Source organism: Leptodactylus fuscus, chromosome 9 (genome assembly GCF_031893055.1).
Source record: "Leptodactylus fuscus isolate aLepFus1 chromosome 9, aLepFus1.hap2, whole genome shotgun sequence".
In the NCBI taxonomy this organism is placed as follows: Eukaryota; Metazoa; Chordata; class Amphibia; order Anura; family Leptodactylidae; genus Leptodactylus; species Leptodactylus fuscus.
Genome location: NC_134273.1, coordinates 18,511,787 through 18,538,160, shown reverse-complemented (window position 1 = coordinate 18,538,160; position 26,374 = coordinate 18,511,787). Strand labels below are relative to the sequence as shown.

Sequence of the window (26,374 nt, the reverse complement as noted above, 5' to 3'; positions counted from 1 at the left end):
ATGTCAAGAATTGTCTTCATTGGGTAGAGGTTGTCTAATCTGATGACACAAATTGATGATGAACTAGATCCTAGAGAGGTCACCACCTCAACAATTACATGGACTACGTTCTATTAGAACATGGTATAATATATGTTTGCCTTATGAGCATTGTCTTCTGCAGGATGGATGCGAGTAAATGTAATTTCGGCAGTATTTCTCGTTTTCTTGCCCTTGCCTTACTGACAACTGTTAATTTATTTCCAGGCATGAAGAGGAGTGATGTCTATCCCTCTCCTCAATGAAGTTGGTCTTGTTTAACTGGATTCATTAAGGAATACAAAGAAATCATTACAAGGGATCAATAATGGTGGCTCCTGCCAGCAGAATGAAAACCCATTGGTTATTCCTTCTTATCGCCATCTTGCAGTGTACAGAAGGTAAGCCTTTTTTGTCCCTATATGACATTAGGGCTTTTAATGGTTCTTGTTGTTGTGGTCCATGATTTATGTAATCTGTGATGTGCAGCTACTCCTGAAAAGAACATTCACCCCTGCACATTGTCTCCTCACATAATAATATCGGTGTGCTTGCCTAGGTCATTAAAGTGAAATGTTCACTTGAAGGCCAGGTTTTTGTAGAACGTCTCCATGAATCTGTGAACTAAATGCAATAAACCTACTAGATTTCATTACTTGGATACCGAGTAAATAATTTCCAGGACTCCCTTAGCTGTGACACTCGATTCCTAATTCCAAAAGTTTAACTATTTGTGATCAACTGGACACCCTGATGTGGCCACTTCTTGAATTTGGAGACTTTTTTTTTTTCATTCTCTAGAAGAGACTTGTCTGGTTAGTAGTATTTTTTTGCTTAAAAAACAGAAGTCCTATGTATTTCACTATTTCCTCATCACTTCTGTTCCAAATCTTCCTGGGTTCCTCGGGTTTCCTCATTGCCCTTGTTCCGATGACTTCTGGCTCCCCTTCCAGTCTCTACATCATGGTTCCTCTTATTACCTTTTCGTTTCCTCGCCACTAATATTTTGATGCTACCTGATTTCCCTGCCTGCCTCTACTAGTTGGTCTCAATGGCTAAAGGAAATCATTTTTCACAGCCTTGACCCACTTCGGCCACCATGTGGATGGATGGTCACGTTTTAGTGTTGAGAGACTAGGAAGTCGAGACTGGTGGAAGAACCATCAGAATGGAAGCACTAGTTGTACAACCCCATTAAGGCCTGGTTCACATCTGTGTTTGAGGATTCCACTCCCCTCTCTGCATGAAATATGTTGAGAGAAAAGCGTGCCAAGCTGTACTTTTCTCTCCGCATTTTTCGTGTGGAAACCACCCAGACCCCATTATACAATAATCTATGGGGTCCACGGGTTTCCGAAGGCAACTTCCCCTAGCAGACCTCCCCAAATGGAAACCCAAGCACAGATGTGAACCTTGCCTCAGCCTTTTTAGTGCAGAGTTAAAACCCTAATAATTGCCAAATTACTTAAAACGATGAACGAGCTGAATCGCAACACAACTAGCACATAAAATTTGATGGCTTCATTTAGGAGCTGCTAAGTGACACGTGAATTTACCAACCCTCTAACACCTACAGACTTGTGTCAATGATCTAAATGACTTCTAACTACACAGGGTGGATCCCCACATCCTCCATAATTGGGATCATTGTATCCACCCAGTATTCTCTCCATATCACAGGCAGTGTAGAGATTTGATCGTTACACGATTGGTCAAGACGTCTTGGTTTTATTGTATGGATGATGTTGACCTACAAGTGTTGACGTGAACTTCCGATCAGTTTATGGGTGTGAGACTACGTGTTTGTCCTTAGCCCGGTATTCCAGACTCTCTTGCACCGATTATACGTTTCTTTGTAAGATGAAAGGATTGCCATTACATCCCGGCTGTATTTTAAGCATCTCAATAGTCTGTGTTCATTTCACTGCTTGCGTTTTCTTTCACTTCTACGAGTGATATGAAGCATAGACCTTCCCTCTCTTTTTGCACAATGTGTCACTTCATGGATAATGCCTCCCTTTGTTCATTTCGCAACGGCGCGAGTTAACGCATTGAGATTTCCTAATAAGGTAAATGAGGTGTTAGTTTGTGTCTTTGAGATATCTTCACTCTTCCTTCTCCTGTTTGCAGCATTTATGCTTTGGCATAAAATAGACTCGGTTAATGCTAATGTTCTGCATCGGTGCACCCAGTGAATTGCAAACTCGACATGCTAGCTCCGAAGAGTGAGGATTATGGAGCCCGTAAAATCAGTCCTTGCTAAGCTCGACTTGCAGCCATTTTTCCTTACGGTTCCTAGGTGGTTTGGCTTTTTTTGGGGCGTAGTTTGTCAGGTGGTAAAAATATTTGCTCAATTATAGAAATGCTAAATCTGCGGTACAAAGCTTACGATGGTGCAATTTATTAAAAGAACTGATATCACACATATTAATGCAGATGTTTCTGGAGCTTGTCGGAACTAGAGATGTGAGAGAAAGCTGTGGGGGTCTTAGAAGACTGCAAAAAATGTTGTTGCTTTCTTTCAAAAATAGTATCACACCTGTCCGTGGCTATAAGCTGGCCAACATATTAAATTATAGACGGCTGATGTGGCCAATTTTAAACTTGAACCTACAACAGTCTACGGCCAACCATCAACTAAGGTGGTCAGAACCAAAAATTTGTCGTGTTGGTTTTTTTCCAAAGAAAAACCTTGATATTTTTTGGAATGTCTGCGTTTTCTTAAATGAATAGAGCAAGGAATGTCTTAAATAGTGTTTTTGTTGCTCCTAATCGACCATTTTGCCATTCACGTTGTCCATTTACACTACAATGTGGCTATGGGGTCATGAACCCAGAGACAATAAGCAGCAATGATGGTTGTTAGAGGTGGTGATGATGACAATAGGATGGACAGATGTTTCTCTGATTTGCCAACTGTCCTTTCTTCATTACGTGAAAAATGAGGTCATTACAAAGACATAATGGACAGGCCCCAAATGACCTAACACTTATACACCGATACTGAAAAGGGCTGTTTGGTAAGCTAAGCTTTGAAATTTTTTCTACTTTTACATTCTATGGGATCCCAGTAACTTCCCAATAATGTTTTGCTAATATATCTAGTAAGGTTGTCTCTTTGGTAGTGACCATTTGTGATCCACTCCATCCCGTGTTGCGGTCTTTGGTACCAAATTTTGGAATTCTGCTAAATCATTGTGATCTTCCACCCAAAATCTAACATCTATGCATTTATTTATATATAGTGTTTCGTTTTTATAGAATTCCATTCTGCTTTTAAAAAAATAGACATAGTTTAGCTCTTCCTCCTGAGCGTGCCTCCTCCCATTGTATGTGTTTTTACCTAGACTTCTTTAATAAAGCTTGGCTACGTATAGGGTGAGTGCCAAGTTTTTTTCTATTATTCATATACCTTTTGGACTTTGCTTCACTTTGAGTACCACCCTAACCCAGCAATTTTTTTCACCCCTATCCAGACTATTGCTTTCTTTTGGTAGTGTCACCTTGCTCCACATATACTATAGTTTAGGAAAGGGCCACAAATATTTTCGAAAATTGCAGTTGGTGCGACTTGAAAGTCCTCATTGTTGATGCTGCCAATTCTTTTCCATATAAAGAAAAAAAGTTGATGGTGGTCAATATGCACAAAGGTTGTTTGGTAAACACTTCTTGTCTAACAACACCCCCATCCACTTGCATGCTAATAACATGCCTGAGTTGTCAATGGTGAGGATGGAGTAGGCGGTTCTCAGATTTTTATGGCGCATCTTATCTTATGAGGAAACAAGGATCACCATAATATCTGATGTGTCCAAAATATATCTGAGTATAGTGGATATCCCAACACATAAAGTCTTCTTTCTTATATGTATGGGAGACTTAGAGAAGACCTTCCACCAACTCCAAGTCTTTCCAAAGACCCTACTCCACTGATTCCAATGCATAATAGGCAGCCTGGTTTCTGAGCAATCAATGCTATTGGTTTCGGTACCCAACAGGTTAAACAGGCTCTCATTATCAGATGGGAGATCCCAGACTATCTGCTCCAGGCCAGGACCACCGCCTTGAAAGTAGAAACTACTATTCGTGTACCCGTTACTGAAACTATAGCACCAATTGCTCAGAACTGGTGAGGGCTGGAGAAAAAATTCCGACTTCCTTTAATCAGTGGAGCGCCCCCTGCTGAATGATACAAAGAGTCGGAGTTGGTGGATATTGTGAAGCGTCCTCTTTAAGAAACAGGAATGTTTTTAATCGCGGCCAAGTCTTGGTTAATACCGTCAATGCTTTGTTGCCTTGCCGTTTTAAGCCAGAAGCATCTTTGGCATTTTTTTTTTAATGTTTATCTATTATTAGATGTTATCTCGTGTTTGTGTCTGTCAAATACATAATAAGTGACACTATCTGTCGGCAGGTTTTATCTATTATTTCACAATTGGAAGGCAAGATAAGTCAATGGTTCGGAAATTAAACCTTTTAATATGAGGCTGGAGAGCACGTTCTCAATAAACGCGTTTCAAGGGCAGCGTATGTGGGCAACTTTGTTGTGTGAAATGGCTCATTGAAGTCGTCTCGTTCTGCCTCTCATTTCTCTGATTTTCTCCACTTAAACATAATAAAAATAAATAAAGATAGTTTATTTCTGGAAAGCTTTCCAGCATCGCCACAAATTGAGTAAAGTGTGGTTCGGGCACCTTCCCCGGTGAGGGTATCTAAGAGCCAATTAACCTTCCATAAATAAATGGTGCGCCTACAAGACTTTCATAATTTACAAGGGACGTCCATTTCTCATCCATGGACACAAAAGCTCTTTGAAAAGACTGGAAAACGAAGACCAGGTTAAATCTCATAAGTCATGGTAGCCGTGATGGGGGTTATTTACTCCCACAGTGTTTTTGATAGGGGGCTTATTTTAATCAGTATATCGGCGCTGGAGGTCAATTACTGGCCATGCTCGATAACCCGTAAATAACAGACATTGACATCTATTGTCTACTTAATTTGTGCTCGATAGATCAAAGCTAATTATTATAGGACCTTGCTTTATGGGATTTGTTAGTAAATAACTCCCATTGTCATCAACGGTGTCCATTGTGTCATTTTATTTTTGGCTCATGTGGGTGTAAAATTTAACAGACCCTTCAACCTAATATATTACATTGTATAATAGTGGGGAACAGCTGCTAGTAAAGTTCTTTGCTGTTGCCTGTTCGGTCTTTCGGTCCTATAGACTTTGAATGGAGCAGCACCACGCGTTTTTGACTACCATTCAAACCACTCTTGGAACAGAAGGCTTGGGTCCCCTTTCCTTGTGACCATGGTGTTCCTTGATGTTGCCAATCAGTCATACTCTGGGTGGGTAATAAGTCCTTTCTGGAAAAATCATGTCTGTTTAGTCCATATGGACACCATAGTCGTAGGTACTAAACCATTGTGGAGCCAATTTTTGTATGGACCTTTGATGTCTCCTAGCCTCTAGTACATTATTGTTGTTATCTTGAAGCAATGTCGGTACCAACAGAATATGGTGCAAGTTTCCACTGGATTCATACTAGAGTATTAGAATTATTATAATTTTTTAGTAGACCAGCCGCAATAGTAATGTATAGAATCTCCCATAAAATAGTGGGGAAAAAAAAAAGCTTAAAAAAATATAATAAAAAATAAAGTAAATAAAAGTTGTAAATCCCTCCTTTCCCTAGAATACATATAAAAGTAGAAAATTATTATTAAAATACATACATATTAGGTATCCCTGTGTCTGACAGTGCCCGGTCTACTGAATATAGGGGATCTGCAGTGCTCCTGTTCCGTCAGGAAGGGGTTAATAGGAGCACTGCAGATACCCTATATTCAGCCAGGTTGAATTCCAAGTGGGGGGAGAAAAAACAGTCCTCAAGCTCGGAAGGGGCAGACAGACAACCAAAACACCCCCTCTCCTTCCCCAGCAACTACTACACCTAAAAACTCTTTATTAAAATTTTGAAATTTTCCAGTAGCTTCTGCATCCCCCCGCCCCCCTAGGCTTATACTCGAGTCAATAAGTTTTCCCAGCTTTTTGTGGTAAAATTAGGGGCCTCGGCTTATATTTGGGTCGGCTTATACTCGAGTATATACGGTATTATTAAGAAGTAGAGAGTAGAGTAGCGAGTAGTATTCGATCGAGTAGGTATTTGATTGAATACTACGGCATTCGAAATACTCATACTTGGTCGAATACGAAGCGGTAAACGTAAAAGGCGTTTACCGTGTGGTATTCGACAGAGTTTGAGTATTTCGAATACCGTAGTATTCGATCGAATGACTTCTCGATCGAATACTACACGCTCATCTCTATTAAGCAGATCTCCAATTCCAAAAATTCTGCTTCAAACTAATGTAACCTCTTGTGCCAGCAGATGTCGCCTATCGGGTGGAAAAATGCAACATTTTGGATTCTCGCAGAGCGCTGTCTGGCGTTTGACTTTTATCGTATACCGGGTCAGGCGCCAGTTATTGGTTCAACGTTCAGTTTGTTCAAGTAAAACCTGAAAGTTACCCATGTTATTCTAATGCTGTAAATCAGGCTTGAGACACAGGTTCTTTGAGACTGTATTAAATATCTAGGTAAGGCATTAATTTTTTGGGGGAAATGAATGGGGGGGGTGAAATAGAACAAGTTTCATATGCGAATATTAACATGGCTTGGAGCCACCAAATTCACGTGAGAGTCCCTACACATTTCTTACAACTCGTTTGTGGAATGGAAATTGGGCCAAGGGCAACATAGTAAAAATTAGTAGCACCTAATATGAATGAAAAAGTGTAAAAGTGGAAATAAATGTTATGTTAGAGACGTGAACTTGGATGACTGCTGGAGCCATCCCCTTTAAAAAACGCCGTAATGGAAATGCCGTGCACTTTTTTTTTTTTGCAAGATCTTGCAGCTGTTTCAGAAAATGAAATTAATTCCCCGCTGTTAATCTTGTATGTTTCTGTATAATTTTTTGAGGGATTGCAGGTGTAGGCAAATGACTCATTATTCCTTCGAAATTTTTTACTTTTTTTTTTTTGCATTCGAGACAGATACTAGATTTTTTTGTTGATTATTTTTTTTTATTTTTTTCTCCTCGAAAGCAGAAGAGGTTAATGTTGTTTCGGGCCGGGTACTGCCGAAATGATTTGAGTGGCACATGGAAGGATTTTCTCCGACAGATCACGCAGTTGGTTGCTTGATCAAAATCAGCCAGTTTCTGTTGCTTAAAGGGCCGTCACTGCGTTAGTTCCAGTGGTTAGTATGTCTCTTGCTGTGGGCGAGAAAAAGCGTTGCGTAGAATGTAGACTTTGTAACCAGCAGTGGTAAAGAAGGAAAAATAATAAAAAATAAAAAAAATTTTGTCCTTGCCAAGAACTAATTCCACTATAATTCCATCTTTTTCTATTTTCCTGTTTTCTTAGAAGTCAAATAGTCAAGCTGCTCGGCTGTATTCTTGAATAGAGCTTTTTCACGAGCCTTTCGTAATGGCCATTACCACGGGGGCTTCTTGTTTGGGACCAATCTCGGCTGGTTAGAGGGTCTTTTTGGCCTTTTTTCCTCCGGAGTACTCAACAGTCATTAACTTACAGGAAATTCCCTCCTTCTTATTTCTTATTACTTAAGTAATCTCTTGGCTGCAAACTGCTCGCGAAAGAACCGGCGCTTTCATGCGACTCAAAGGAAAATACACAGAGAGACAGTAAACCTAATTTTTACAAGCTAATAAAGAGAGACCCAAAGATCAGAATAGTAATATTCCAATAGGAAGGTGGTGCGTGTGGGGGGGGGGAGGGGGGGCACGCTTTTTCGAGATCCCGGGGGTGGTATGGTAAAACCAAGTCGGAAATGGAGGCTGAATTGGAGTGAATTAAGATACCGCATTCTGACCGAATCGAAATAGTCAAGAGACAAGCTCCCGATTCTAATATGGCTCTCGGATTGCACATCTGCTCTAAGTTTTATCACAAAAGGAAACCTATTAAATGGAGAATTTAGTTTTATATGCCCTTGTCTTTTATACGCGAGGAATTCGGCCCGTGATTTTGCCACATTTCGTTACGTCTTGCAGAATGCATAGTCTATAGTGTTGCCAAACGCCGGAGCATTTTTATGGCTCAACTTTCGTTTTACTCAAACTTTCCATTTTTATTTTCCTTCCCGTCTTTTTTTTTTTTTTTTTTTTTTTGAGTAAATCCTCTCTCTCAAGGCACATCTGTCCCTGCATCCCCCCCCCAAAAAAAAAAACCCCAAACCCCCCCCCCCAAAAAAAAAACGCTAAAATATTCAATGGAAGCCATTTTATTTATGTAGAAATTTGATTTATTTTATAATTTCTGTGTATGAATAAAATATGTATTATATATTATTCACCCCACCTTCGAATAATTTAAAAAAAAAAAAAAAAAACACGATCCTGATATATACCCACACTGTTTTTTTTTTTGTTTGTTTGTTTTTTTGTATTGTTTGGCACATATTGCTGGGTTTCAGGATGATAAATATTTTTTTCTTTTTTTATCCTATCAGTATGTCTTTGTAGAATGGGAGGAAATCCACCCAAACATGGGGAGAACATACAAACTCCTTGCAGATGATGTTCTTGGTTGGATTCGAACCCAGGACTCCAGCGCTGCAAGGCTACAGTGCTAATCACTGAGCCACCGTGATAAATAATTTCACATGGCCACGTGAGCACTTATTACGGTCACAGTTTTAGTTCTCCTGCTTCTTCTTCTGCTATTAATATGGAGGTGGATGCTATCGCCGGGGATGACGCCAATCACTTGACTTTAGCATTGGGTTGTTTTTTTCCTCTTTTATATATAAATAGCGCATCCGCTTCTATGTAATGATCAATACATCAGATGTGAACTTGATGACTAAATTATTTAACACTACGGAGAATGTTTTGATGTGAAGGTCTCCTGGAAAACCGTTCTTTTTAGCATTAAATGGCATTTGCAAGACTGTTTGTATGAACAAGCGTGGGTCAAGGAGCCTGCAGATGCACAATAATGTAACATTTTGAGTATTAATATAAAAATAGAATTCTAATGACGATGCATTTTTTGTGGGAATAAGGAATTCCTATTTTTTATTTTTTTTTTAGGTTTCCTATTTTTTCCATATTTTTTTTTTTTTTGTTAATGTACTGTAGATTGCGAGCCCCATATAGGGATCACAATGTACATTTTCCTTTTCCTATCAGCATGTCTTTGTAGAATGGGAGGAAATTCACGCAAACACGGGGAGAACATACAAACTCCTTGCAGATATTGTTCCTGACAGGATTCGAACCCAGGACTCCAGCGCTGCAAGGCTGTAGTGTTAACCACTGAGCCATCGTGTTGCCCTCCTATGCACATATTTTTTTTGTAGCTCTTTTTTAGACTTGTTAAAATTTACAACATTTTATTTCATTTTTTTATTTTTAAAGTTTTTGTAAACTGTAAAGAAGTCTATGGAGAAACACCCAAAGAGGCACTTTTTCTTAAAAAACTTTGTTTTGGAACCACCCTTCCAACTTATTGCCCAATCCTCGTCAAGGCTGCTTTTACTAAAAAGATCTATATTTTGGATTAAAAATATTATGTAATCGGTGCCACACGGTGGCTCAGTGGTTAGCACTGCAGCCTTGGAATCCTGGTGTTCAAATCCCGCCAAGGGCATAAAACCATCTGCAAGGAGTTTGTATGTTCTCCCTGTGTTTGCATGGATTTCCATCCCATATTTCAAGGACATACTGATAGGGAAAAAATGTACATTGTGAGCTCTATGTGGGGCTCACAATCTACATAAAAAAAAAAAAAAAAAAAAAGTAATCTACTATATGAATGGATGAAGCATGAACAGCACATGGAATGACATCCATGTGCAGTCTTTTTTTTTTTTTGGGGGGGGGTTCCCTTTGCCCGAGATGTGTAAATAAAACAGATCAGAAATAGTGAAAGCCATAAAAGAAACAAAAAAAAAACCCCACCAACGGATGTGTGAATGGATCCTTTCATTCTAATGGGTTCGCATACTGTCAGTATTTTTTATGAACAAAAAAAAAAAAAAATTGAGGTGAAAGGGCCCTTAGGCCAAGTTGATTTTTGTTTGTCGACGACTCAATAAAATATAAAAAAAAAAATATTTAAAAAATATTTTACAATTTTTTTTTCTTAATTTATTAAAAACCTGAACCATGACGATATATTTATACTTTATTAATACTTATTTTTCCTCATTATTCGATATGATATAGTCTTGATTACAGTATATACAAATCTATAATTTATAGACTGATAGATGGGCAATTCGGAGTTTCCCGATGATTCCGCCTTCCGTTGCAGCCCGGCGCTCCCCTCCCATATTTAGCTGAGGTTTCTCCATTCCTATGTCCACCGCTGTTCTCTGCCCCTTTGTTGAGCGGAGATGTAAATGGAAAGGAAGACAGATGAAATTGTAGCCTCCTGTCCCTCCTTTTGTTTCCGGCGACTGACATGTCCCTTTTCATAGACTGCAGGGGATTAAAGTGCATAATCATCCGTTTATAAAACTCCTGTGACTTGTGGCATATATTCCGTAAAAACGAGAAGTGCCGAACATGGAGAAATTGTCACCGGTTGCTTTTAGAAACGAGAACAATTCATGTTGGTACATGCAAGGGTAAAGCTACCTTAAGGCGAAATGACACACATTAAAATGCTTTGTCTGCTAAAACCATTTTTTTTTTCCCTTTTGTCTCTTGAACTATCCTATGTGAGTTTAAAGTGATCCGAGCATCTTTATAAGTCTGTGTTTTCGCGTAGTGTCTGGGAAGTGACATGGTCAAAGGATTAACTCTTAGACAGAGAGAGCGCAACACTCGCTAATGGTTCTCTATTAATCGTCTCCTTTGACGTTTACATCTTAAACTTATTTTGTCTTCCCTCCTTTAATGTAGCCATGGGTGGATTAAGAAAGTAGCTGATGGGTATCTTCACCCCCCCAGGTCCTACTGCGTTCACTATAGACCTTTGACATTCGACTCCCTTGGTTGCCTTGAATATGATGAGATCCTAAGTTGTACCATTCGTGAAACTTTTTGGATTAGGTGGTCACCAGACCTTTGTGTTTGTATTCGAGTGGACTTTGTCACTAGTAATGAAAGTGGGGTTTCCAGTTAATATCAATTGTCAAAGTTGCACAGATGGCGCAAAACAAAGTTTTGTTAAAATAGCAGGAGGGCGCAAAAAATCAAAGCTTCTTGAAGAAACTAGAGCTACACTATGACTTCTGCCAAGCAGTTGTTGCTTTCTGTTGGAATGTGTGTGACACCATGTATTCACAATGTGCAACTTTTATAGCCAGTCACTGCATAATGTGAGCAGACGGTAGATGTGACCCGAGCTAGGCACATACATTGTATTAATTTTGTCTGATTGTGACCCCTCAACCATCTAATCCGGACTGTGGAGTGAGTCATGTCCAATTTTGGGTGAAGTTGGGGGGAACAAATTTGGAAATTTGATCATGATTGGTCAGCTATTTATGAAGGACTCCATGTTGGGTTGTCAATTCAGTGGTTAGTCGTACCAACTCCATAACTCTACGTCAAAGGTGTTTGGAAGATATGGTGGAAAAAAAATTGGATAAAAAAAGTCAGATTCTTTAATTGTAAAGGTTGATGATCCGTTGTTATAGGCAGAGTATGTTCGGGAGAGTTGGGATAGCTGTTGGCTTCGTTCATCCAACAACCATGTAAAGTGGATGGCTAGTTTTAACTAAAAGTTGGAGGGATGTCGTACAGAATTTAATTGCATTACAAGGACATGATACGGTGGTGACTCCATCTAACCACAACCTGATGGTAGATGTTAATAAATGAATAAAATCCTTGTATCATTGGTCTTAAATTTTTGTAAAATTTGTTATTGCGTTCCGTTTTCCCCATCTGAGGTCTTTGCACTTGAGTTTTTTTTTCTTTTTTTCATTTCTTACAGTTTTCTGATAGTAATCTCCATACCCTGCGTAGCTCCAGGTAGAATGCTCCTTGGGGTACCTCGCTGTCTCTATCCAAATATCTAGCCACCTTTCCCCCTCACCCATTGAAGTGAGTGTTCATTTCCAGGTCTTAGTGAGAAATCCCCAGGCAAATCTCTAAGGAGTTGATTGTTGTAGTTGACAAGGATTAAAATGTCACTTTATAGTTTCGGTTCCTTAATCCTCTTGCCAGCCTTAACGTACCTTTCAGTTCTCTAATTAGCTTTTTTAACCTTTTACAAAAAAAAAAAAAAAAAAAAATTGTATATATAAAATAACTTTTTTTTATTTTTTTTTTGTTTCATGTTTCTGTAATAGTCGTAAGTGCCCTGCAAGGCTTTGTGTAGCTGCATTTCCTCTTCGGCATAATCTAAAAAAATTTCTTGTTACTGTATATTTTACAGTAATATTCAAAAATAATCAAATTTTTATTTGTACTGAGTGATATTCCAAGGCCCTTTTAATAGCAATATATGAAGATCTATATGATTTCTATTTTTTTTTAATTGGTTATTCCTATTCACACTGCTGCCATGTTCCTTTTTATTGAGATTTTGGCATAAAGTGGCATAGTCAAAATTGGCGAAAATCAGGACCCCCCATTATAAGGTGCTCTTAAAGATGTTCTCCCAAAACTGACTTTGGAAACCCCAAGCGATGATACATTGTTGAGGATCTGAATGGACTCTGTCTTCCAGAGCAAGAAAGACTTATTACTAGCACTGGAGAAGCTTGCTCCCCGTTTTAGTCTTCTTTTTTTTTTTTTTTTTAATGTAGATTGTGAGCCCCACATAGGGCTCACAATGTACATTTTTCCCTATCAGTATGTCTTTTTTTTTTTTTTTTTTTTTTTTTGGAATATGGGATGGAAATCCATGCAAACACGGGGAGAACATACAAACTCCTTGCAGATGGTTTTTTGCCCTTGGCGGGATTTGAACACCAGGACTCCAGCACTGCAAGGCTGCAGTGCTAACCACTGAGCCACCGTGTGGCCCCTCTCTCCCCGTTTTAGTCTTACGGGAGAGCATCTCGTTGGTTAATCCATTTAAAGTGGACCTTTCACTACTCCCACCAACGCCATCCCTTTGCATAATTCAATAAGCTCCATTCTGCTGATTTTATTGCTCTTGGACTTCTTTCCTCTATCCCCCCAACATTCCTGAGCAATCCAAAATGTTAGATTTAGCACCCAAAATTCAAGCTAGGCTCCCTACTCTTTGGTTCATGGCCCCGAGGATGGACTAGACCTCCCAGGAACACCCACCCAACAGTAGAGTCATAGCAGCAAATTGGGTGCTGAAACTAACAGTAATGATGGCTCAGGAATGGTGGGGGCTAGTGGAAAAAAAATTCCAATTGTTCCAGAATTGGTGGAGCAGCACCTATTAAGGAATGCCGGTAGTTGGAGTTGAACTGACTATGCATAGCTATCTCTACGGCAGATCCAGAATCCTACACCTTCACAGGCATGATCATTTTCTGAGCTCGGGAACAAAGGATCTGTTTTTAGGTGACGGTCGGACTAGCCACATACATGGGCCATTGTTGCGCCGGTTTGGCTGTGTATGAGCAGTGTTAGGCACAGTGGTATCATCTGGCGTCTATTACCTTGTCCTAGACTCTGCAGAAGCATTCCCCTATCCAACCTGATCATCGAGCCCAGGTCACCGCCATCTCCTTTTCGAGCCTGTGCATATATAATATATTTTAAAGTGTTAAACAACGGTAAAAGTTCCTGTGCTGTTTAAGATGACAGTAGTAACTATTTGAATTAACTTTGTTTGGTTTAATTTGGGGTCCTAATTATTCTTAACTTACGTGAGTAGATTTCGATTACACCAGACTGCAGGGATTTGTAACTAAGGCAACTGGAAGATCATTTTACATAAAGTAGTTTTGTTCTAGTGATTAGGTTAAAATGGAATGTCAGACAATTGAAACTCTTGTCAGATAAGGACTAAAGTTAGACGCACGATTCCTCCGTGTCCATAAAAGGGCCGTCTTTATTGGAACGGTGAAGGGTTTTCAATTTTCTGTATTGAAAAATATAGGATTTTTGCTTCTTCCTTTAATGTAAGGTTTTATCCAAAGTGCACAGATGAAATTTTTTTTAAAAAATACAGCTAAAATATGTCTGGTATTGTATATTAGTGTAGGTATCTGCTCACCTGGGTTGCTTTTGCAAATATGGGCACAAATCTATACCGAGCTCAGAGTAACCACGTTTCTCGAGACCACTTTAAGCTCCATAAAGGTGGAAAGGATCTTAATAAAATGGACTTCTATTGGATGTATAGGAATTTCAGTTCAAACTTTATCGGATCCATCAGTCATTGGACACCAACAGACCCCAATGGATTCCATCCTAGTCTTATGTAATGGGAAGAATTGGTGCTGTAGGCTGGGCTATTTTTTCCCATAGTGTAGGTGCATGTGTCCTGATCGCTCACCTAGCCAACAAGTACCCTTCTCTGTACTGATGAGGCGCAATAACACACCAAACATGTCTGAAGATGGTTCTCTTTTCTTTTGGAGGAGAATATTCTTCTTTGCTTTTAATCCCAGGTCATGTCACTAGGCTTCTCGAAAACCAGACATTGATCTAGAGGGAAACCTTCCAAAAGTGGATTCTAGCACGAGTTTTCCTTTTTCCATCAAGGAGAACTTCTTTTCATATTCCTTCCAGAATTCTTAGCAGAGCATGTATGGTCTATAAGACTCTGTACACCTGAAATAGGTCATGTCACTAGGCTTCTCGAAAACAAGACCTTAATCTAGAGGGAAGCCTTCCAAAAGTCAATTCTAGCACAAGTTTTCCTTTTTCCATCAAGGAGAACTTTTTTTCATATTCCTTCCAGAACTCTAAGCAGAGCATCTATGGTCTATAAGACTCTGTACACCTGAAATAGGTGGCCTCCAAAGACGGGCTCCTTAAGGAGACCTCGCACCCTCCCAAACCACACGTATGTCTACAAAGCCCAACGTTCTTCATCTGTTCTTCATATCTTCTCTTGGCATGTCTAACCCCCACCGATACGACACCTGTTTAGAGATGAGCGAGTACTGTTCGGATCAGCCGATCCGAACAGCACGCTCCATAGAAATGAATGGATGCACCTGGTACGTCCGCTTTGATGTCGTCCGGCTGCTTAACCCCCCGCGTGCCGGCTACGTCCATTCATTTCTATGCGAGCGTGCTGTTCGGATCGGCTGATCTGAACAGTACTCGCTCATCTCTATACCTGTTCTGTAGTTTTTTGTCTACTTTCATTTGAAATGGCGGTATAGTACTCCGACATTGAGGAGAGAACCGTACGAACCTAGTAGCTCATTAATTTGAATGGAAAATATGCGATCTTTACATACAAAGATGTGTATTCCTGTAGGAATTTCTGGACACTAAATAAAATGGGTATATATTACGGGAAAACTTTTTTTTTAGATTTTTGCCATGGGAAAGGGTACGGATATGGGAGTTACACCTGGATCATGGTAGAGATTTTCAATTGGATCTCAGAATCTTCAAGTGTTTTTTTTTTTTTTTGTATCTCGAATTTGGCACGATTCTATGTCACCGCCTGTCAAATATGCAGTATAATCGCGCAGAACGTGGTGGTGAAAAGCATAAAAAATTGTCCTTTTTAAACCCTGTCATCTTGCGGTATTGAAGCTATTTTCCATGAAAGCAAAATATTTTCTATTGATAGACAACAGAAATTTTTTTTAGGTGAAAAACGCGTCTGGCGGTGTCTGCAGCCTCGGGGATCTCTTGTCTTTTAATACACCGATGTTCCCCTGCACAGCTCGCTCTTGTCAGGGCGGTTTTCATAAGACAGAATAAGTAATGCGTTAATGTTAGTTTTCTGTGATTCCAAAGTTTTGCTTTCAAGAGTTCCCTGCTGTTTCCACCCTGCACCTTCACTAGAATATGTCCAGAAGGAGAGTTGGAAATGAGTCGTATAATTGTTCACTTTTAAGCTTTACTGTCACTGTTTAGTTTGGCAAAGCCTTTAGATCCTTATGCATCTTCCAATATCTTAAATGTTTTCTTTTTTATTCTTGGCGTCCTACCCTTTGCTATACACGCAATTGCTGAATTACTATAAAACAAGTCTGTGCTGGCTTTGGACAAGGCTTTTGTTCGGTGCTTAATGTGCGTCTATTACCTACAAGTTTGTGTCATGCTTTTGATGTTGTCACCAGTCCTCTATGCATTTATGTTCTATGGTCCTGTGAACATTGGGTCGGATCTTACAAATGGCTTCTTCAATGATATCACTTAATTCCCCTAGAGAACGGATGAGCTAGTTTCCCAAAAACGCTCACTTACTTCATGTCTTGACTGTCCAGGTGAAGTCACACATTCCTACCAACACCTTGGCTTGGTTTTAGCTTTGTTTAGATTCTTGGAAAAATTGACGACACAATTTTGCTAAGTTTCTATCGCGAGTTGTAAATGTTTGACCGATGGTTATCCAGTTCTTTTGGCTTCATCTCAAGGACCCTTCTTAGCCAGTTTATTCATGGGTAATGTCCATCCCGAGGAACTCTTGTTTCCTTCCTTGCTAGACTTTAGGAAGAGACTTCCTGATAATAGGTCGTTGAAAGATTTTTGCAAAATTGGCAAGATCCACCAACCATACTCTAGACTGACCAGCATTGAGTAATCTAAACTATGTATAATCTGGAAGATTTCACCCATAGACTCGCACTCTCTGCTCAATCGAGCTTGTATTTTTAAGGAAGGGAGCAAAGTTTTGTTGGCCATCTCCTGAGACAGCACCAAGAAAGTGGCCAACCCTGAGCTTAGTATACATGTGTATGGGGAGTCGCTGGGAATAATGGTCGGCACAGTCATATGGAGATGGACATTGAAAGTGTGAGCCAATCTACAGACACTGTGATATAAAACAGAAGGACGGAGTACATTCCCATATATGCATTTAAAGGGATTATCCAAGGACTGTTTAAACACTTCTTCCGGGGTTACATTTGGGTTAAACCTCAGGTTTCCAACCCTAGGAACCAGCCCCCAGTATTTGATTCAATCTGCTTCTTCCCTTGACTTCCATGCACCTGTGCTATGGGGTGGCAGACCCCAATCTGTGATCATAAAGCCAGCCCCCATACTACAGTTATATATCAGGGAACATAGAATAGGAGGGATGAGGCATCAACTGGGGGGCTGATTCCAATCACATGACCCAGCGTTGGAACCAACATGGAAATCCAAGGCTCAATTCCAGAGGAAGTAGGTTTTCAACAGTCCCGGTAAAAACCCTACTCATCATACTTAAGGAGTCCAGTGGGCGGTCCTTAAAGTTATTGACGGTGATTTCTGCATGCCCATTCTTATAAAGGAGGCCTATAACTACCCACGGGACTCCTAAGCCTAGAGTGAGCAGAGATGTCTACCACCTAGCCGCCTTGACTGTGTCCACGTGAGGTCCCTTTAAGGGAACGTCCATCTGACTTGTACATGTTCCACTACACGAGCCGGGTTATGAAATAAGCAATATCTGATGTATCATGTAACCGTCTCGCGCTCCGGAATGCATTTCATTTTGAATGTATGAAATTATTTTAACCACCAAATAGGACAAGAACGTGTGAATTTTTTTTCGCTCTCTCTAATGGGTTTTTGTGCTAAAAATAGTTTGTTCTCAAGCCCCCTCGGATAAAATATCATTAACATAAGTAGCTGATATGCTTGAATCCAGAGGTTAGGAAGAAATACCATGCATAATGATTTTTTTTTTTTTTTTGTGCCGCACAAATGAAGTCGTTCCTTGTAACCGAGCGATGGCGAAGTAATCTGATCTATCTCCCAAGCAGCTGGTGGTTTTTCAGAAGTGCGGTTATCTGTCCGGGCACCATCGGAATGTCCCTATTTTTGGACATTTTAATTTAATCTTTTTTTTCTTGCATTTTGCCTGTGTGTTCTTTCTGCTTTACTTGCCGGTTAGATCAGTTTCTATTCTGGTGTATATTTTCTGCAGACGTGCCGATCCTGCATGAACCCCCTTTTTGTAAGTTTGTGCTTACTTAGAAGTTTCTAGTGTTCCGCACATCCTGGGAATTATACACATTAGGGCTTTATACAAGTCTTTTGTGCGGTTTTTTTAAGAGGTCACTGAACAGTTCACTGCCACACTCGTGCTCCGATTCCAGTAAAAAGTGTTAAATATGCAATTTTTTTCTTCCTACAATTAAATGCCTCGTTTTATCTCTTTGCTTGAGTTGATTTTATCTTCATTTTGGAGACCAAGGCCCCACGTTGCGGAAGTAGATTTTTATATTGCAAATTTTGCTGCGTTTTTTTGAGCCAAAGCCAGGAGTGGATTGAGCAGAAGGTGGAAGTATAAGAACGTCCTTTATATTTCCTATTTATTTTGTAGCCATTATCGACGCTGGCTTGAAAAAACACTTTAAAATCTGCAACAAAAAACTCTGTTTCCACAATGTAAGCTTTAGACTAAAGCAGGGGTAAGGAACCTCTGCTCTCCAGCTGCTGTGAGACTACAACTCCCAGCATGCTCCATTCACTTCCAAGGGAGTTCCAAGAACAGCAGAGCAAGTGTGCATGCTGGGAGTTGTAGTCTTGCAACAGCTGGAGAGCCGTACGTTCCCTATCCCTGGCCTAAAGGGTTCTTCTATGGGTATGAAATGGTTACTTCCTTCCAAATTAAAGTACTACACTGGTCCTTCAATCGACTCTGGTAATGTAACCAAGTTCCATTGAAATGTGCAAGGCTGAACTTGCAATACCAATTGCAACCTGTATATAGGTGGGGCACTGTTTTCAGAAAAATAGCAGCAGTTTTTACTATCTTTAATACGTGTGCAGTGTGTGTGTATGTATTTATGTATATGTGTGTGTATGTGCATATATATATATATATATATATATATATATATATATATATATATATATTATTATTTGTTTACTTACCATCTGTTTTATTTTATTGCTTTGAGTCTTGATAATAATAATAGTAGTAACGATAATATATTATCCATATTAATTATATATTACTAATAATAATCTCAAATTGCTAAAAGAAAGCAGACATCAAACAAATATTCCATCTCCATCCCTACTATTTTATAATGATGTGTTGCATTATTATTATTATTATTATTATTATTATTATTATTATTATTATTATTATTATTATTATTTTATTTCATTTTTTTTTTCTTTGCACATTCATTTCCTCCTTCTCTACTATATTAGTATGGCATGTTTACTTGCATGTCCATTTTATTTTAGCCTTAGGTTCAATATTATATATATATATATATATATATATATATATATATATATATATATATATATATATATATATATATATATATATATATATATATATATATTTTTTTTTTTTTTAATGTAGATTGTGTGCCCCATAGAAGGGATCACAATGTACATTTTATTTCCTATCAGTATGTCTTTGTAGAACGGAAGGAAATCCACCCAAACACGGGGAGAACATACAAACTCCTTGTAGATGTTGTTCCTGGCGGGATTCAAACCCAAGACTCCAGCGCCGCAGTGCCAGCCACTGAGCCACCGTGTTGCCCCTATTATTATTATTATTATTATTATTATTATTATTATTATTATTATTATTATTATTATTATTATTATTATTATTATTATTATTATTATTATTATTATTATTATTATTATTATTATTATTATTATATTTTTGCACTGTTCCTCCGTCCCTCCTACCTTATGATCATGTTTACTTCTCTGTTTTTATATAAAACCTAATCAATCCTCTTCCTCTAATACTATATTTAGCATCTCTTTGTGTTCCCGAGTAATCTACGTAGCCTGCGATCATTTATTATTTGCTAATAGGTTTTTCTAACCTATTTGAAGCCTCCGGAGATCTCCCAATTCACATGTTCTTGCCGGAATGTTCTAGAAATCTTTCTTTCTTCTTCCTTTGTACATTATCTGATCATTCTTCTAATCCCTTGCTTTTTCTCTCCATTCTTTGCCGGTTGCCTGTGTTAGTAATCTACACTAGGTAACTACAGCAGCATTTAATACACCGTCTATGATCTTCTAAGACAGCTCATTGAAAGAAGACGGATTCAAAGGGTCCACCCTGAGCCCGATCTGAAGACGTCTTGTAGATTAAAGCAGTCATTTTGTAATTACCTAAATTATAGAGTTTATATGTTTGTTAACCAATAAATCCTTACAGTGCTTCGCTCTTCTCCAAGTAAAAAGCGACTCCCGTCTGCCGCCTCTCGTAGAAACCCATAAAGTGGTGGAAGGAGCAAAAAATAAGAAGGACCATCTTAAACCTCGGGTCAAGTCTGGTATTAAAGGGGTTGTAGTATGAACAACATTAGGGTGTAAGTATATGATCACTGGGTTCAGCTCTATCGGATGGCTGAAGAAGAGCAAAGTGATCCCATAGAGATGAATGGAGGGGCAGAGACCAAGCACAACTGCTGCCTCCTATTCAGACTAGAATGAGGGTCTCGAATCCCCCTGTTATCAGTGGGGTACCTAGTGTTCAGAATCCCACTGACCTGACACCATGTAACAGATAAAGAGGGTAGTGCTGTATTCATTTTAAGTGACAATGCAATACCAGTCTCTGCCTATGGTTAAGGGTGGCGCTGTTTCTTGGGAAAAAGAAGTTAAGAAAGAAGTCATTACATAGACTTTGAAGAAGAAGAGTGCTCAAATAACCGTTCCTATAGCCTAGATAGCTAGCTGAATTTTAAATGCAGGTTTGGATGTGAATGGAGAACCGCATGGTGCTTGGTGTGAATGGAGAACCGCTTGGTGTGAATGGAGAACCGCTCGGTGCTTGGTGTGAATGGAGAACCGCACGTTGCTTGGTGTGAATGGAGAACCACTCTGTGCTTGGTGTGAACAGAGAACCGCACAGTGCTTGGTGTGAATGGAGAACCGCTTGGTGTGAACGGAGAACCGCTCGGTGCTTGGTGTGAACGGAGAACCGCTCGGTGCTTGGTGTGAACAGAGAACCGCACAGTGCTTGGTGTGAATGGAGAACCGCTTGTTGTGAATGGAGAACCGCTCGGTGCTTGGTGTGAACGGAGAACCGCTCGGTGCTTGGTGTGAACGGAGAACCGCACAGTGCTTGGTGTGAACGGAGAACCGCACGGTGCTTGGTGTGAACGGAGAACCGCACGGTGCTTGGTGTGAACGGAGAAACGCACGGTGCTTGGTGTGAACGGAGAAACGCACGGTGCTTGGTGTGAACGGAGAAACGCACGGTGCTTGGTGTGAACGGAGAAACGCACGGTGCTTGGTGTGAACGGAGAAACGCACGGTGCTTGGTGTGAACGGAGAAACGCACGGTGCTTGGTGTGAACGGAGAAACGCACGGTGCTTGGTGTGAACGGAGAACCGCTCGGTGCTTGATGTGCACGGAGAACCGCACCTATTTCTCAAGATGTGAGCCATGTCTGTTCATATGGGCTCTGAACTACCGGACTGTTGTATGCAGCCCTTGGTGCAACTGGAGTACGAGCCACCATGTGACGCCACATTGCGAAATAAATCAAAGAACTGATCTTAAACCTCCCCCACCTATAGATTTAATCTGTCAATTGAAGTTCAAGCGCAGAATTCAATCTTTATATTCTCCGATGGCCCTTTTTGCATTGAATTCCGGCTTTTCTGCTTGGAATGTTATTTACTTTTTGTTTGTTTTTTTGATTCGACCAGAACATTTTTGCACTGTGGCTCCGAGCCGGCACCTTGCCACATTAGCGCGGGGCATTGTGGGGAAGGCAATGCATTCTCCTACGTGTCTAAATAAAAGCTATTGATTTTTTGCTCGGAGAGTACTGGATTTTGATTAGGTACAAATGAGAATATGAACCATCCACTTACTAATAAGAGGTTGTTGTGTGACGCCGGCCGAGGCTTCTCGCTGATTTATTTGGATACTTTAAGCTTCATTATTTAGGCACTAGAAATGTTGTTTTAAATAAGTGACCGTGTTATGGCAGGAACCCACTTGGCCTAATCTCCCGCCGCCCGACCGTCTTCCCTCGTAGGTGCGTAGACGCTAATAACCGAGCCGCTTCGGTTCAGGGCCGTAACAAAAGCGGCAGGTCATGTTTCTACTGGGGGAAAACAATGGAATAAATCATTATTGAAACGTCGAGTCTGGAATACTTAATTATTAGAGCGGAGGTAAATGGCAGGCGGCTCATTCCGCATGTAGGTGTCAATATGTCACCGCCAGGGCCGCATCTTTTGATTAAAGGTGATGATATAGCGTTAAAGCCAGATTACGAGAGCGTCTTAACGCGTATCGATTCTGTCAGGCTCGCTTCTGTTTAGACAATATAAAAATAGACACTTACAAGTGCTATATAAGTTGTCAGCCGCATCTTTATGGAAGGACAGCTCTGCGAAAAGGCCAAACGCGGAGCACGTCCATCAGTCAGAGAAATAAAGACGCGATCTGGGGATTTAAGTCTCGGCCCTTTTTTATTTTTTATTTAACTGTCTCATCGAAACTTTTATTTCGTTATACTTGGATTCCCGCGCCGAGATCGTACATCAAGGACCGGGTCTATGGCCACTCCGGTCATAGCTACTTAGGTAGTGATGTCATTCTTATGGGATTGTTGTCTGATGGATCCAGATTGCTGCCTATATATATATATATATATATATATATATATATATATATATATATATATATATATATATATATATATATTATAATTTTTTTATTTATTTATTTTTTTTGTTTCTTTTAATTTTTTTTTTTTGTATAATTTTTTTTTTTTTTTTTACAAATTTTTATTTTTCTTAAATTTATTTTATTTTTTGTGCCACGTACGAATGAGCAGCTGGGCCTGGATATAACATTACATTGTCGTGACCTCCATCCAGCCCTGTTGTCCTTTAGTTCAGCTGGTCTTGTAGACCATAATAATTTTTTTAAAATACCTTTTTTTTTTGGTGTTTTTTTTTTTCTTCTTCTTTGACGGCCCAGATTTGTCAAAATATTGAAGGTATCCTATTTGTATCCATTTGACAGATCTCTGCTTAGACTTGCAACCATGAGAACGGCTGCACCGCAGATGCAATATGGCCGTGAACAATGTAGCCTTAGATCACATGACCCTTTTAAAGACAAGTTGACTTGTATATTCACGGAGCAGACCAAGACTGCATCATACAAGTGGCATAACACACAGCAGATTGGGGAACTTGGGGTAGGGAGGGTATTTCGGAACGCAAAGGTTTCGTTAACCTGTAGAAATGCAAGTTTTTAGCCCTCTCTTAAAGGCATTTTCTGGGATCAGGAAATTAAAGGGGTTGTCCAGAACTATATTGATGGCTGTGGACTCTTCACTACTTACCTATCACAGAACCGTACATTATATAGCGGCTGTACTTATTATGGCAGGGCTGCCCTGTTCATATAAATGGGTCATGTGACCATGAATGGGACGTTAATGCCTTGGACAGGGAAAGTGGAACTCAATATCAAGTCTAGTGGACAACCACTGTAATGGCCTATTTTTAGAATATGATGATATGGTCTGACGCTATGCAAGTTCTTGAATGTGCCCATGTGAGAGTTTACCTTGTGTACCCCTAGAGTTGATGGTGCAGGGTATTTAGCAGGTACCCTGTAATTGTCTGCTGACTGCATTGGCGCCCATTGGCTCCCTACCCCAAAGGATAACTGTCAAGGGTTCACTACTGTGTCCGCTAAATCAGATAACTCCTAGAGGACATCTGTGAGGACTTCCTTAAAACAGGACCCCATTAGGTTGCAAAATACTGCTCTGATGAACTGTAAGTGCCCTGGAACCTTCTCGGCTCTGCTGAATTGCTAAGAGGGCTCATTGTTGGTGGGGCTTAGGTAATGGATATTTCCCACCCCAATAGGTGCTTAGCGAGTCCATTCAGCCAGGGCCATTGTTCTGTAGTATTGACGTATCTTCCAGATGCTGTGATTTTTATAAGGACCATTACTAGTGTCAGTTTCCCTTAAATGACCCATCTGTCATGGCCTCCGGGCAAATGTTGAGTGTGAAATGTTGTCACAGCATGTTCTGTTGTTATATTGGCAGGAGATGCCATACAGCATAACAGTAGTAGTAGCCGTCCCTTTAAATGTATGAGTGCTGCCGCCTTTAATGACTCTGTGGTCTGAACAATTAAGGTTTAATTAGGGGACATCTGTAAACAGCCGTTAACCGGGCACCATGCAGCATGTAAGGTGTAAATAAAGGCCGCGATTGGTGGCGTTCGGATAATGTGTCCGGTTCCGTATTTATATGTTAATTTACTTCCATACTGCTAATGTCTCCCCTGTGTGTAATTGCTGAGACAATCCATAAATACATATATACTCGGCTGTATATCCTCTGTGCCCATGGCGTCTGCTTGGACTCTGGCTTTGACCTCTGATCCGGATCGTTCTTGGAATATGAGTATTGCTTCCTCTGCGCTTCTGGATTGTTGTAATATAGATCATATTCCTGGACGGAGACGTGTTTTGTAGCAGAGCTGAATTTGTTAGTTAACTCTTTGGGGCTTTATACTCGAGGCTGGAATAAGGAACCCGGTTCCTTGAGTTTGGCTCCGGGCAATCCTTGTCCAATTATTCTGCTGATGGTCATGTTCCATGGTCTTCCTATCAATCCGTCCTCTAGTGTGCACATGGAGATGGGTCTAATACTGGCCATACGTGTTGTGTGACATCCCTACATTTGTGTCCCTACTGCCTATGTATGAAAGAGTCACCCCCAAACTTGCAGTGGGTTATGTCACAAAACACACGAGTCGGAAAGTTGGAATCCAACTGCGCTATCCTTGTCCTCCTTGACATGTTCCATATGGGAATTACTAGAATACGATAGGTCATCAATTGATCAGTTCCGATACTTGGGATCCCTACAGATCAGACTTTGTGATGTCACATTTATCAGTCACATGACCTCTTCATATCTCAGTCCCATTGAAATAGATGGGGCTGAGCAGCGACACCAAGCAAACTTCCTACACAATATACACCAAGTTTCTTGGATTGGCCTCTTCAAACACTGGATTGCCAAGGGGGCACAGGTGTCCCCCTATCCTAAAGAACTGATCAATTGATAAGCCCAAAAAGCCCCTTTAAAGAAGTCTCTCCTCTCCTTCAAGAGGGTGTCCCATCAGCATAACCTTTGTTCACAAGCCTGAGTATGGCATATGGCCCACTCGAGATCCTACTGCAATATCCTTTGTAAAGCAAGTCGATTCATTTGAATGGTCTGCTGTGCATGTGAATGACCTGTAAGGGGAAGATCACACACCGCTTTTTGAGTCTGTTTGGAGGCGGTTTTTGATGCCTGCAGAAGGCTACTAGTCACCGGTGGTCAGAGGAGTGGTACACGTGGTAGTCATCGGATCGTCCATCCGGCTTTGACCTGCAATCCACCTTGGCTTCCCTCTTCTCCATCTTTGGGTGAGAACCGCCGTCCAGAGCTGCGACACATCTGTCCTCCATCCTAATTTACATTGAAATGTCCATGTAGAAACCGATGTAGCTGCGGCGTTGCCCCCCGTGGTTTTGTCACAATGCTTTTTGATCAAACAAAATGTATATTGGTATTGTGTGTTAGCAGCGAGCGCTTGTGATTAGAAATGGCCTTTTATGATGGTGAATTGGAATAATGAGTTAAGTCACATAACATAGGAGACCATTTAGTATTTCAAGAACGCAGCGGGGGGCCTTTAAAAAAGACATAATTAAAATCAACGGAAGATGCAAAAGACTGTTATGGAGCTTAAGTCCCCGGCTTCCATGATGATTTAAGCGTCTCTAGGGCCCTTTTCTCCTGAACGCAGCCTCCTAGATTTATTAGAATATTTTTCATTTTACAGTTTATTTACATTAATACGTTTTCTTCTTGTTACCTATTTTTTTGTACGTTGCGGCGTCTACCGAAGCAACGTAAAGCAAAGCCGGTTTTATAGGGTCCAACAATGTAACAATGAAAGAGAACTATTTGGCGTCCAAACAATGTTACATTGTAACTACTGGGCAAACACCATCGGGGTTCACTATATAAAGTGACTGGTATCGTTCCGTTATGATATCCTGCGGAGCGCAGACTTACACAGTGAACTGGACACAGTAGTGTTTTCCAAGACGCTTTTTTGCATTTACAGTTTACTTGCAGTAATATAGGTTTCCTCTTGTTGCCTTTTTTCAATACGTTGCGAAGTGCAAAAATTATACAAATCGATAACGTCCTGGAAAACGGCTTTAACAACATATTGGGTACAAATTATAATATAATACTAGTGAGACA

The 26,374-nt window shown here is 40.2% G+C and overlaps 1 protein-coding gene across 23 annotated transcripts in view; it reads left to right on the top strand.

The window, feature by feature from the left end:
* The first annotated feature begins 280 nt into the window (after nt 1-280).
* ADGRL2 (adhesion G protein-coupled receptor L2) overlaps nt 281-26,374 on the top strand; it is a 145,342-nt gene continuing 119,248 nt past the window's right edge. For all 23 annotated transcript variants that reach the window (XM_075287034.1, XM_075287013.1, XM_075287014.1 and 20 more), the window contains exon 1: nt 281-419. In XM_075287034.1, the coding sequence (XP_075143135.1) occupies nt 347-419 (73 nt within the window). In that variant the 5' untranslated portion in view covers nt 281-346. The remainder of the gene's footprint in view (nt 420-26,374) is intronic.